The following is an 11716-nucleotide window of genomic DNA, read 5'->3' as shown; positions in this document are numbered from 1 at the left end:
CGTTTACAGAGTTCGGGCTTCTTCACCCCTGCTAATATTATGTCTTCGTTTTGTTAATTCAGCTAACGAAAGGAGCCGTTGCTTTTGCCAGTCCTTCCCACCCCCAGTGCTTTTTTTCTGGGGTGGGGGTGAAGACGCATACCCCTAAACATTTTGTGAATAATAATAATAATAATAATAAATTTTTATTTATACCCCGCCCTCCCCAGTCAAGACCGGGCTCAGGGCGGCTAACAACCAATAATAAAAACAAGTTGATTAAAATACAATTTAAAAGATTAAGATACAACATTAAAACATTAGGATGCAGCCTCATATAAGTTTGGCCTCATTGAGGGGCAGTATTTCAATATGAGTAGGAAAAGGTTTTTTTAAAGAAAAAAAAACTGCCCACCCCGCCCCCACCTCCAAATATCGTGGTTTAGCCGGGGGAAAAAATGTAAGCATGCAGGCCGCCGGCAAAAGGCCTAGGCCGCCGCCGCTGTCGCTATGGCAACCGGGAAGTTGCCGGTCGGCAGGCAGAAAGGGACCGCCGCGCTCTCGGAGTTCTCGCGAGAGCCTGGGGGAAGCCGGTGCAGAGACTAAGGAGAGAGAGAGAGAGAAAGAGAGCGGGATCCAGCAAGTGGAGGCCGAGGCGCGCGCTCGCCGGCTCGCTCGCGAGGAGGAGGAGGAGGAGGCGGCAGAGGGCCTTTTCAAACCCGGCGGGGAAATGGCGGAGAACGACAAGTTCGAAGGGTCGTCGGCGCCGCTGGGAGAAGCCGAAGAGGAGGCGGCCGCCGCCAACGACCACGAGCGGCAGCAGGATGGAGAGGCGGGCGGAGCCGCCAGGCCGGAGAGCGGCGACGGCGCCAATGGCGTCAAAATGTGTGTGTCTGTGAGGGAGAAACGGGGCGGGGCGGCGGGCCAGGCCGGGAGGGGGGCGTGGGCAGCCCGCCCGGACCCGTTACCTGAGCGCGGGGATTCGGGGGGCCGCGCAGGCCTCGCGCCAGGCGGGTTTGGGTTTTTTTTTTTGGGGGGGGGGGGAGTGGTCCCTGCGCCATGGTGGGGTTGAGGCTTCGGGTCCCCCTCGTTAGTAACCATACCCGGCATTGTTTGGAGAGGGGCCGCTTGATGGGTGTGTTATGTGTGGGAGTGGGAGGGACAGAGGCTGGCTGGGCTGCCTGCGACTCTGGGATGGAAGAAAGGCAAGGGAGGCACACGGTAGGCCGTCGTTGTGTTTCTTGAGCAGGAACAGAGATGAAGAAGATGATGATGATGATGGAGCAGTTATGATTAGATTGGCTCAGGGTATAAAGCTGCCACATGATGCGATGGCGGCTGCACAAATGAAAGGCCATAAAAGGAAAACAAAAACAGCACGATTGTAGTGATAAAGAATAAGTCGGAGTCATGAGAGATGAAGAAATGGATCGAGAAGATTCATGAAGGGCAGAAGCGTGTGGGAATGGGGTGTAACCCTGACACACTTTGTTGTTGTTTAGTCCTTTAGTCGTGTCCGACTCTTCGTGACCCCATGGACCAGAGCACGCCAGGCACCTCTGTCCTCCACTGCCTCCCACAGTTTGATCAAACTCATGTTGGTAGCTTCAAGAACACCATCCCAACCATCTCATTCTCTGTCGTCCCCTTCTCCTTGTGCCCTCCATCTTTCCCAACATCAGGGTCTTTTCCAGGGAGTCTTCTCTTCTCATGAGGTGGCCAAAGTATTGGAGCCTCAGCTTCACGATCTGTCCTTCCAGTGAGCGCTCAGGGCTGATTTCCTTCAGAATGGAGAGGTTTGATCTTCTTGCAGTCCATGGGACTCTCAAGAGTCTCCTCCAGCACCATAATTCAAAAGCATCAATTCTTCGGCGATCAGCCTTCTTGATGGTCCAGCTCTCACTTCCATACATCACTACTGGGAAAACCATGGCTTTTACTATACGGACCTTTGCACACACTTTACCTTGGACGAAGCCCTGTTTTCGCTTCATAGGGCTTAGTTCTGAGTCAACAGGTACAGTGTGTCCTTTGCACCCACAGTTGGTTTACAGCAAGGAGTCCCTTTGCACCTTTGAGATGGGCAGCTTGTTTTGTGGCAGAGGCCTTTTGTGGACTAGGACCCACGTTTGTTGTTCCAGGTTGTCAAGATACGCAACAAACAAGGCCAGTGTCCACCAAATGCAAGAGGATACAGTCTGTGACATTGCTATGCAAAGCCGCAACATGTATGCACAAGATAAGCACAGTAACCATTCACAACAAGAGCAATTGGTGATAACACTAGTCTGTCAGTGTGTGTTCTTGTTACTAGCTGGTGAGTGTTAAAGGTCCTGCTTGAGAACTGCTAGGTCTGTCTGTTCCAAAGCAGGAGAAGTTTTGTTTTAAAAGAAACTTTAATCTCACATTTTCCAGCTTATAAAGTTTGAATCCCTTCTCTTCCAAGGTTGTAATATCCCTAGGGTTAATTTAAGAAACCTCTAGTTTGCTGGATTATTATAAATAAATAGAATTTGTGGTTTTTGTGTGCATACTTTGTGACCTTTCCACTCTCTTCCTTTGGTGATTACGAAGAGCACGGAGAATATGGCCCCACACTCACTGTAGTTGCTCATTGTGTTGGATAGGAAATAAATTCCACACAGACAGGAGAGCCTTTTCACATATATAATTACTGTATGGAATTCACTACCACAAGATGCATTGGTGGTCCCTAGCTGCATTAATTGTGGATAGGTCTACTTAAAGCTGTTGATCATGATAGCTGAATAGAACTTCCCAGTATGGCAAATACTAGATCAGGCATAGGCAAATTCGGCCCGCCAGATGTTTTGGGACTACAACTCCCATCACCCCTAGCTAAAAGGACCAGTGGTCAGGGATGATGGGAATTGCAGTCCCAAAACATCTGGAGGGCCGAGTTTGCCTATGCCTGTACTAGATGGTGGGGAGAAATAGCAGTGAAGAGCGTTCATGTGCTGCTTTCAAGCTTCCAGGAGCTGGCCACTTTTGGAAACACAATTCTAGACCAGATGGACCATTAGTGAGAAGCAGCACTAGCCACTCTATAACTGGTTGCTGTAAAGGAATGCTTGGGCTTCAGTCAAGTCACCTGTTCGGTTTCTCTGCTGAAAAATGAATCAAGTTATTTCTTCAATGTTTAGAAGAAGAAGAAGAGTTTGGATTTGATATCCCGCCTTTCACTCCCCTTCAGGAGTCTCAAGGCGGCTAACAATCTCCTTTCCCTTCCTCCCCCACAACAAACACTCTGTGAGGTGAGTGGGGCTGAGAGACTTCAGAGAAGTGTGACTAGCCCAAGGTCACCCAGCAGCTGCATGTGGAGGAGCGGAGACGCGAACCCGGGTCCCCAGATTACGTGACTACCGCTCTTAACCACTACACCACACTGGCTCACTATCAATGTTTATAGGTGTCATATTTGCTTTCTTAATAGCAGCAAACTTTTTCCACTTTTAACTTCTCCTGGAATGATGGCTTCACAGAATACAGTATACCTTTCCAGGCTTTTAAAGAGCTGCTCATCTGGTCATATAATCTCTCAAGTAAGGGTACTGCAAGGCAGGGAACATTCAGGTCAAATGTTTTTGGTTTTCATCGAATCATCAAATTGGGTTTTGTATATGTCTTTTTCATTTATAGTGTCTGGTGTGTAGTATTTGAAGATCACATAAGTGAATAGTAAAACTGTTTAGAATAGAAACTTTATGGCCAGCCTTTTAGTAGCTATGGTATATCTTTTTATTGTCTGAACTTGCGTTTGACAACATTAAAAGTGGTAATACTGGGTGAAGCCTTTTTAAAAGAAAGATACGCATATCTTTGTATCATTGCATTATCCCAATTCTTTGTTAATTTTATAATTGATTGGAAGTAATATTAGGATCCCAGTGAAATAATTTTTCTATTCCTAGTTCATATTTATTGTTTGACCTGTTCAGTTTTTTAATCCATCATATTCAGCATTAGTCAACATTGCAGAAGTTTAAAAAATGAGACCTTTTAGGTTAATATTTTTATTCCATTAAACAATAATGTGAAATTATTTAAAAAAAAATTATGACAAGCCCTGGGCTCAATTAATTTGATGGCCGGTGCCATTCTTTTTTCATCTATCAATGATGGTGGGGGAGTTCTTATTGAAAAGAAGGCTATCTAGAGGAATGGCTATATCTCCAGTTTCTGTGGGAAACCCCCTGTGTTTTATTCAGTTATTCTAATAATACCACATGTAATCCTATGAATTTCCTGTAAAATCTGTGAATTGGTCCCTTTCTTGATGATTGATTGATTTGTGAAGCTTTTCCAATTGCACTTTGCTCAGGAATTGATTTTGGTAGGGAAGTTGTAGTTGTACTTGACCTCAAATATTACCGTTTCAGAATTCTCTCCCCCCCCTTTATAATATTTGTTTAGTGTTCAGCTATCCCACCTTTGTTGGATTACCTAAGAACTTTCAAAGTTGGTCCTAATTGACCATTAGGTAACAATTGCAGTTATTTTAGTCCTAGTGCTTAAATTCCTCTGGATTTTTCCTAGCTTGGTCAGGCACAGACCTGTCCAAATTGTGTGGTTCCCTTATCAATCCTTTGTTGTTATTTAGAAATATTCTCCTGTGAGCAATTGGCCTTTGTGTGGGTTAGAGTGTACAGACTTGTGATTGTGCACTTTTAGGTGGAAAAAGTGTACAAATTGACAGCGTGGATATGGGGCTATGTGATCCCCCTGTTAATATGGATCATTTTCAAAAGATGTTGGAGAAAGTGATTTCCAGGTGTTTTGTACACTGCTCAGGCTGTGTGTGCAATTCGACCTTGTACATTAGTACCAGAAGTTACAAGCTCACAAACATTTTCACTAGCCTGGTTTTTCCTCCTTAGAGGGACTGGCAGATGGAGCACCCTGTCCCCCCTTTGCCAGTCCCCTCTACAACTGAAAAGCAGGCTAAATATAAATGTGGTGGGTTGGCACAGGGAGCATAGAGCAGTCCCTGCCTCCACCACTAAACTGCTTGGTTTCCTTGTTAGGCACATATTCTGTACACCTAGCTTGGAAACTGAGCAGCATGGTGATGGAAAGAAGGAGTATTCCTTCACTCCATGCTCATGTCCTGCTTGTAGACTATGAACAGGATGCCACACTAAATGGTCCTTTGGTCTAATGATGTATCAGAAATGGATGTATTATTTTGGTTTCGGTGCTTGACACACATGAGGGTTTTGCCCTCCTCCACAGCTAGCATGGAAACACAGGAAGCTGCCCAAGGTCGGATATCTTTCTCCATGGAGCCTGCTTCCTTTCTGTGGTGGGTGAGGAGAAGGGCAGTGGGCTGCTGGAAGCAGCTTGAAGTTTTTGTCTCTTCTGGCAGTCTGCTCACTTTTCTAGATGAAATTCATTGCCACCTATGGCAGCCAGTTTAGTGGTCAGAAACATGACCAGCCTAAGTCTTCATTACATTGCCTGGGCACATGCGTAGTCCCTAAGCAGAGAATTATCAAACTGGCAAATAAGCGTTGATGCTGACTGATGTTACTAGAAGACCATATATGTTGACAGGGCAATGTAAAAAATATGTTCTTCATGCATGTCAGTTTGGGCACCCACAACCTGTACACCAGCAGATATTTCTGTTGCTGCATTGTATGCTAAAGAAAGTTCCTGTTTTGTAAACAAGTGTTGCTGTCTTCAGCCATTCTGATCCTCTTAAGCGTGGCAAAACTGAAACAGTTCCCTTCATAAGAAACCTGAGTAACTTTTGACTGAGTGTGGTGGTCTTATATTGTCTCACTTGTGTATTCTAGCTTGTAGAAGGAACTGCTGGTTTAATCCTACTGGAAATGAAAGTAAAATATGGTTGAGTGACCTGTGTGCAGTTGCTAACATTGTCTCTTAGTGAGGGAAAAGTGTAACACTCTGAATGCATTAGGACCTAGATGAAAATTATTGCTTTCATTTAATCAGTCTCTCTAGTCATGGAAACTGGACAGAGATGCAAGCCAAAAAGGAGAGGATCATGGGCTTCATGTGATGCTACATGCATCTTTGCATTTGCACATGCAGATTTATTTGGTTTTTAAATAGCCGCAGGGATCCCCAATCCAGATTGGGACCAAAGCACAGCTGGATGAGGAGTTAACCCTTTCTTTCCTGTGCAGGGTCTTACCAAAATCCTTCCTGGGAAGCTGTTTTTGGCATAAATATAATCTTTTTTCATGGGGGGACTTAGTCCCTCCCCCTTCCCACTCATACTACAGTTCCAATTCTGGATCCACTCTCATGCCTGCTGTTTTAAAACATATGCACACAGGTGTGAAGGTATTACCCTGAATATGTGTCATTTGTCCCTGTGATAGGTGCTACTTTGGGCTTTACATTTTGTCATAAAGGCTTGATAGGATTATATACTTAAAAGCAAACTAATATTCTTATTTTTTTCCTTCTTCACATGCAGGGAAAATGATGAAACGGGAAAGGATGAGAGACCACCTGTGAAATCAAAGTATATTTCAAAGCCTAAGGCAATCCCGTCTCTTGGACACAGGAATAGATTCCATCCTTACACAAAGGAGAAGGGTGCAGGCACTGGAGAAAAGAAGACCCTTAACCGTAACAGAGTATTCATTAGCAACATCCCATATGATATGAAATGGCAGTCTATTAAAGATCTTATGAGAGAGAAAGGTAACTTGCTCCTTGCAGCTGGCTTCTCACAGGAATGAGACAAACTCACATATCTGGAATACTGTGAAACACACAGTTTTGGTTTGTCCTTTTCAACTTCTGCTTGTTATGTCTACTTTCCCCCCTCTTTCACTGGAGACATTTGCATTGCAGGATAGTATCAGTAAACAAATGAAGTATCCACAGTCTCCTTCCATTCTTGTACGATAGTAGGTAGCCTAGAGAATATGCATGCCCTCATGAACCTTTAAAGGGACTGCGTTATGTCTAGGTGTAGTTCTGAATACAAGCAAAATTTAGTGTGCTTTTAAAGTATGAATGAAAAGATGTCCTTCAAAAGATGTTTCTGTATTTTTCTTGGTGGAATCTGGCTGTAGAATTCTCTGTCTGCATTGTCACTTCTGCCATGACTTGTCTGTCTGGAGCTCTATATCACGTTTGTTACTACAGTTGTAGTTTTTTTGAATGCCCCAAACTTCTTGCCATGGGCATGTCTGGGGTGGAAGAAATCCCAATTCATGAACTGTCAAAAGTTGGTTTTGAATTAACTGGAAAAAATGATTGCTTCAAAATCATGCAAAGAACATTCGGTTTCTAGGCCTTAAAAATAAATAAATAAAACAAACCTTTAACTGTGCTAGGTGTATCTGTTGTAAGGTGACGTGACTTATATGATTTGGTTTATGCAATGAAACCTTAGAAAGTGTGTGGCTTGCTGTGAAATTTTTTGACTTTTGTAAATTGGTTATTCTATTGAAGGCAACCTCTTTACTATTTGAAGCTATTCAGGTAGAAAGTCACCTTAAAACAGCTGTTGTTAGCAGGATGACAAATGTCACTGAAAGTGTTATTGTTGATGTCCTTAATTGAGAGGTGAAGGGACTATTTGTATATCTGAACTTGTTCACCAACTATATCATACTGGCCAAAATATGATCTGTAGTATGAATTAGGTTAAATATAGTTGTTTTTCTTTAGCTTTTGAGAATGTGGCTGTTGCATATTCCTGAAAATTAGCTAAATTATATAGACCTTGACAGGAGGTATGTTGGTCTGGTTTTGATTGTTGGTGAATAATAGGTGCTTCTTCGTAGAGTTGTGCACAGGGACACAGCAAAGCAAGACATTGGTGTTTAAATGCATTGTCTCTTGGTATTTTCCCTTTGTATGTCTTATGTAGTTGGTGAGGTTACATACGTGGAGCTGTTTAAGGATGCAGAAGGAAAATCAAGGGTAAGTGCCGTGGGCAATCATCTGCTAGAGGTTTAAAGTTGCTCAGCAGTTTTACTTTTGTTTAATACTTGTACCAGTAATTGGAAAGTAAGTTTCATTTTTTTTCACTGATGTTATTACAGACTGAGGTTTCTGTATCAGATACAGCTTTGTCAACTTCCATATAAACTGGTGTAGTTGGATGCAAGGGGAAAGCTCTTTTAATATGTGTCTAAATAAATGGCATTTACCTAATTCATTTAAAACAGCAGCTCTCGTTAGGATTTTTGGTGTGTTCAGATGTGTTTTAAGTTGAGCATTGGAAAAAATATCACTGAAATGATAAATTAAGTGTAGCATTCTAATCTGAGGCTTGAGTCCAAAAGATTGCAGGACTTCTTCTGGATTATTGGACTTGTCTAGGTCTTTTTAAAAATGGAATGGAAGGAGTTGGTTGTTAGGCAGTGGATTGCCAGCAATGAGGGAGGCAGTTCAGTGCAAAGAATGTTAAAAGCTGCTTTGTGTCTGTCTTCTTAAAAAGGTCAAACGTTCAAACTATAGTAAGTCTGAGCCTGCTGTGTGAACAAGAGAATGCAGGTTTGACTCGAACGTAAGCAATTAAACCTGTTGGGTGTCTGGTTTTTTCCCTTTGAAAATTTTATTTAAATGCTTTTTTTGTTCGGCCTGTGGGAATGTTTCAAAAAATAAAACAAAAATAGACCTAAACTGGTTGCTTTATTTTTATTGAATAGTAGTGCTGAAAAAAAAGCAACCAAACTGCTTCTCCTTAAAATTGAAATATGGAAAAGATACTAGCAGTTGTTAAGTAATATAATTGCAGTCATTTTTCTGGAAAACCTGAGTATTGCACTTTAAGATAATCATCCACTTTTGGTTATCCTGCTCAGTTTTTTCATTTTCACATTCTATTTCTGGTTTGGCTAAAAAAAAAAGTCAGAGTTTTAAAAAACTGACCATCTGTGTCTATATAACTAATGTTAAATAAATAAACTTTGTAATGTCTATGCAAGGTGGTAGGAGAAATAACTAGCTTAATGTTGCTCTTCCCACTCCAAAACTACATTCTTCATTCAGCATGTCTATTTTTGTTCAGTTTGTCTGAAATGTTAAAATACTTCATTGCAACTGCATTTACTAAATCAACTTTATTTTTTCCTTCTTCCATGTTGGCAAATCTTCACATGGCTATAGGGTTGTGGGTAAGTGCTCCTTTGTGTTTTTTCCTTTGTTTTCTCCTAGTTTTTTAATGTATTTTAATAACAATTTTAAAAGTTCATCACACAAACCAAAACATCATTATTTTGTTTCATCCAGTGTTGTTGAATTCAAAGATGAAGAATTTGTAAAGAAGGCACTGGAAACTATGAATAAATATGACCTAAATGGAAGACCATTGAACATAAAAGAGGTATGCTTGTAGTTTTTGCAGCTTTGATGCAGAGTATTGAAAGAGTTTTGGAATTCTTTTAAAATAGCAGAACAAACTGTGTAGAGTTATTAAATGCCCTCACAGATACTTCCACACAGTAAAAAGAATCATACTTCATTTCCAAGCAACCAGTGATATAAAAAATGCCAATTTTCTCTCAGAATGACAGATACATTCAATTCCTACTCCTTGTTTCCATTACCTGTAGCTTTTAAATGGATTAGATATGCTGCAGCCTCAGACTGCTTGTCTAGGGAACTGTTGAGGCACTTGTATAATTAAAACTTCAGATAAGACTGCTATACTGACATGAGTTGCTTAGGTTGGGGATCTACATCCTACTGATATTCTTGAGTCTTAAAATATGCCTTTCCCCCTACAAGATTAGATCTGTAGTTGGATGAACAATCACCTTTAAGTCTGGGGAATTTGCTGTGTGGCTCTGATGTGTATCATGTTCAGATTGCCTTGCTGTGGGAGCGATAAGGGAGGAATAAAATGTGTCAGCATTTTCATTTGCCTTTATGAGTGTTCCAGTCGGAACCATGATGTCAGAGAGTTATGTTTTCTACGTTTGATATTAACGGAGAGCACCAAGATAATTGAATTTGGTTTTTGAAAGAACATGTTAGGCTGACAGATTTCTACTTGTCCATAGGCTAGGTAACAGCATATGAAGTGGCAGTGCACACTTGTCTCAACCCTCATCTGAAAGGACCACCTCTAGAGGTGAGGGAGCTAGGTCTCCATGCACATGAAGTACTTATTCCTTCTGCCGCCGCTGATAAGGATGCTAACCGCTCTGTTGTGATACTGTGAAATTTCTGAAAGAAAGTACTGTTACCTGTGATTTGGGATTAACAGATGTATATTCTATTACTAAATTTGTTGTAGGATCCGGACGGTGAGCATGCTCGCAGGGCATTGCAGCGTGGGAGTGGACCCTACACGGGAGGACATGGCCCAGAAATATCACCCGGCTTGATGAATTTGCCACCTTCTATTATTAATAATCCAAACATTCCTCCCGAGATTATTAGCAATCTGCAGGCTGGCAGGCTTGGGTCCACCATTTTTGTTGCCAATGTAAGTATTAATACATACTGGCTGTGCATTGCTTCATTTTGGAGCAAAACATCAAGTTTACTTAGCACAGCACAAGTGATTTTTCTTAGCCAACAGTATTCATGTCTATTTTAACAGGGCTTTAAACACGGTTGCATCTTATGTGAGGGTGGTTTCGTGTATCTAAACTGCAATATAAATATTTTCCCCAACTTGGTGCCCTCCGGGTATTTTGGACTACAGCTCGCATCAGCTCCATCAAGTTGTAATTCAAAACATCTGGAGGCCACCACGTTGGAGAAAGCTATTTTAGGACCTCCAACTTAAATTTTTATGCTGCTCTGCAATTCTTGAAACCCATTTTAATAAACCTGTTCTGTGAGCTGAGTGTGCATATAAATAGTTTTCTCTCAAAGTAACTGGTTTTAAAATCAGTACATGGTTTTTTGTTTACTCTTCCCCAACTAGATACTGTTGGATTATGTGCTCAGTGTACTACATTCCTTTTGATGGCTTTTAGCTGAGTTGTTACTTTTCATCAGAACTAAGTTGTTCATCAACAAGTTGAAAAAATGAAAGGAAAGAACATGGATGTGACCAAAGATTTATTTGCATCTCTGATAACTAATGCTTCAGTGTTGGCAATCTTCCATGTATCTGTCACCACTACAGGATATATTTTTTTTTTGCTATACTTAAGCTATGTGTAGAGTTTGCCCCTGTGCTAAAACAAAAATCCTGTTTCATAAGACAAAATTGTGTTTGTTTGTTTCATGGAAACTTTCTTTTTAAGCTTGACTTCAAAGTTGGCTGGAAGAAATTAAAGGAAGTGTTCAGCATTGCTGGGACTGTAAAACGTGCAGATATTAAAGAAGACAAAGATGGAAAGAGTCGAGGAATGGGAACAGTGACTTTTGAGCAGCCAATCGAAGCTGTTCAGGCAATATGTATCCTGACAAGAGTTGGGGAGTGACTGGGCCTGATTAAAGGAGTATGTTGTCAAGTGTGGGTTAAATAGGAATGCATTATTTTCTGTCTACATTATATTTGACTTGTATGTTTGTGTGAATATAGGTGAGCTCATCAACAAAGCAATTGATAACTTTTCTGTTCGTAGTATATTTGATCATGTACATTTCCCCTTGATATACTAACTGTATTACTGCTAATATATTCAGGAGATTGACTATAACACCATGATTACATTGGAGTAGGGATAACATAGAATGGGGAGAATGAAAATGTTAAGGGGAGAACTTGAAGCCCAAATTCATCTTCCTCTAGTGGAACAAAGTGGCTCATGGCATTAGA

The 11716-nt window shown here is 41.5% G+C and overlaps 1 protein-coding gene and 1 long non-coding RNA gene across 2 annotated transcripts in view; one reads left to right on the top strand and one right to left on the bottom strand.

Annotated features, from left to right (window-relative positions):
- The first annotated feature begins 430 nt into the window (after positions 1-430).
- MYEF2 (myelin expression factor 2) overlaps positions 431-11716 on the top strand; it is a 22397-nt gene continuing 11111 nt past the window's right edge. The window contains exons 1-7 of the mRNA XM_082198940.1: positions 431-864; positions 6449-6678; positions 7859-7911; positions 9103-9110; positions 9226-9319; positions 10235-10426; positions 11199-11352. Coding sequence (XP_082055066.1) covers positions 446-864; positions 6449-6678; positions 7859-7911; positions 9103-9110; positions 9226-9319; positions 10235-10426; positions 11199-11352 — 1150 coding nt within the window. The 5' untranslated portion in view covers positions 431-445. The remainder of the gene's footprint in view (positions 865-6448; positions 6679-7858; positions 7912-9102; positions 9111-9225; positions 9320-10234; positions 10427-11198; positions 11353-11716) is intronic.
- On the bottom strand, positions 3037-3533 carry LOC309518588. Its single transcript, XR_014213529.1, has 2 exons — positions 3395-3533; positions 3037-3130 (listed from the first exon to the last, which is right to left on the bottom strand). It is a non-coding gene; the product is annotated as an uncharacterized lncRNA (long non-coding RNA).

The sequence above is a fragment of the Podarcis vaucheri genome (assembly GCF_965113315.1).
Source record: "Podarcis vaucheri genome assembly, chromosome: 14".
Lineage (NCBI taxonomy): Eukaryota > Metazoa > Chordata > Lepidosauria > Squamata > Lacertidae > Podarcis > Podarcis vaucheri.
Note: the sequence above shows the minus strand (reverse complement) of the source record. Positions and strands in the feature narration are given on the sequence as shown.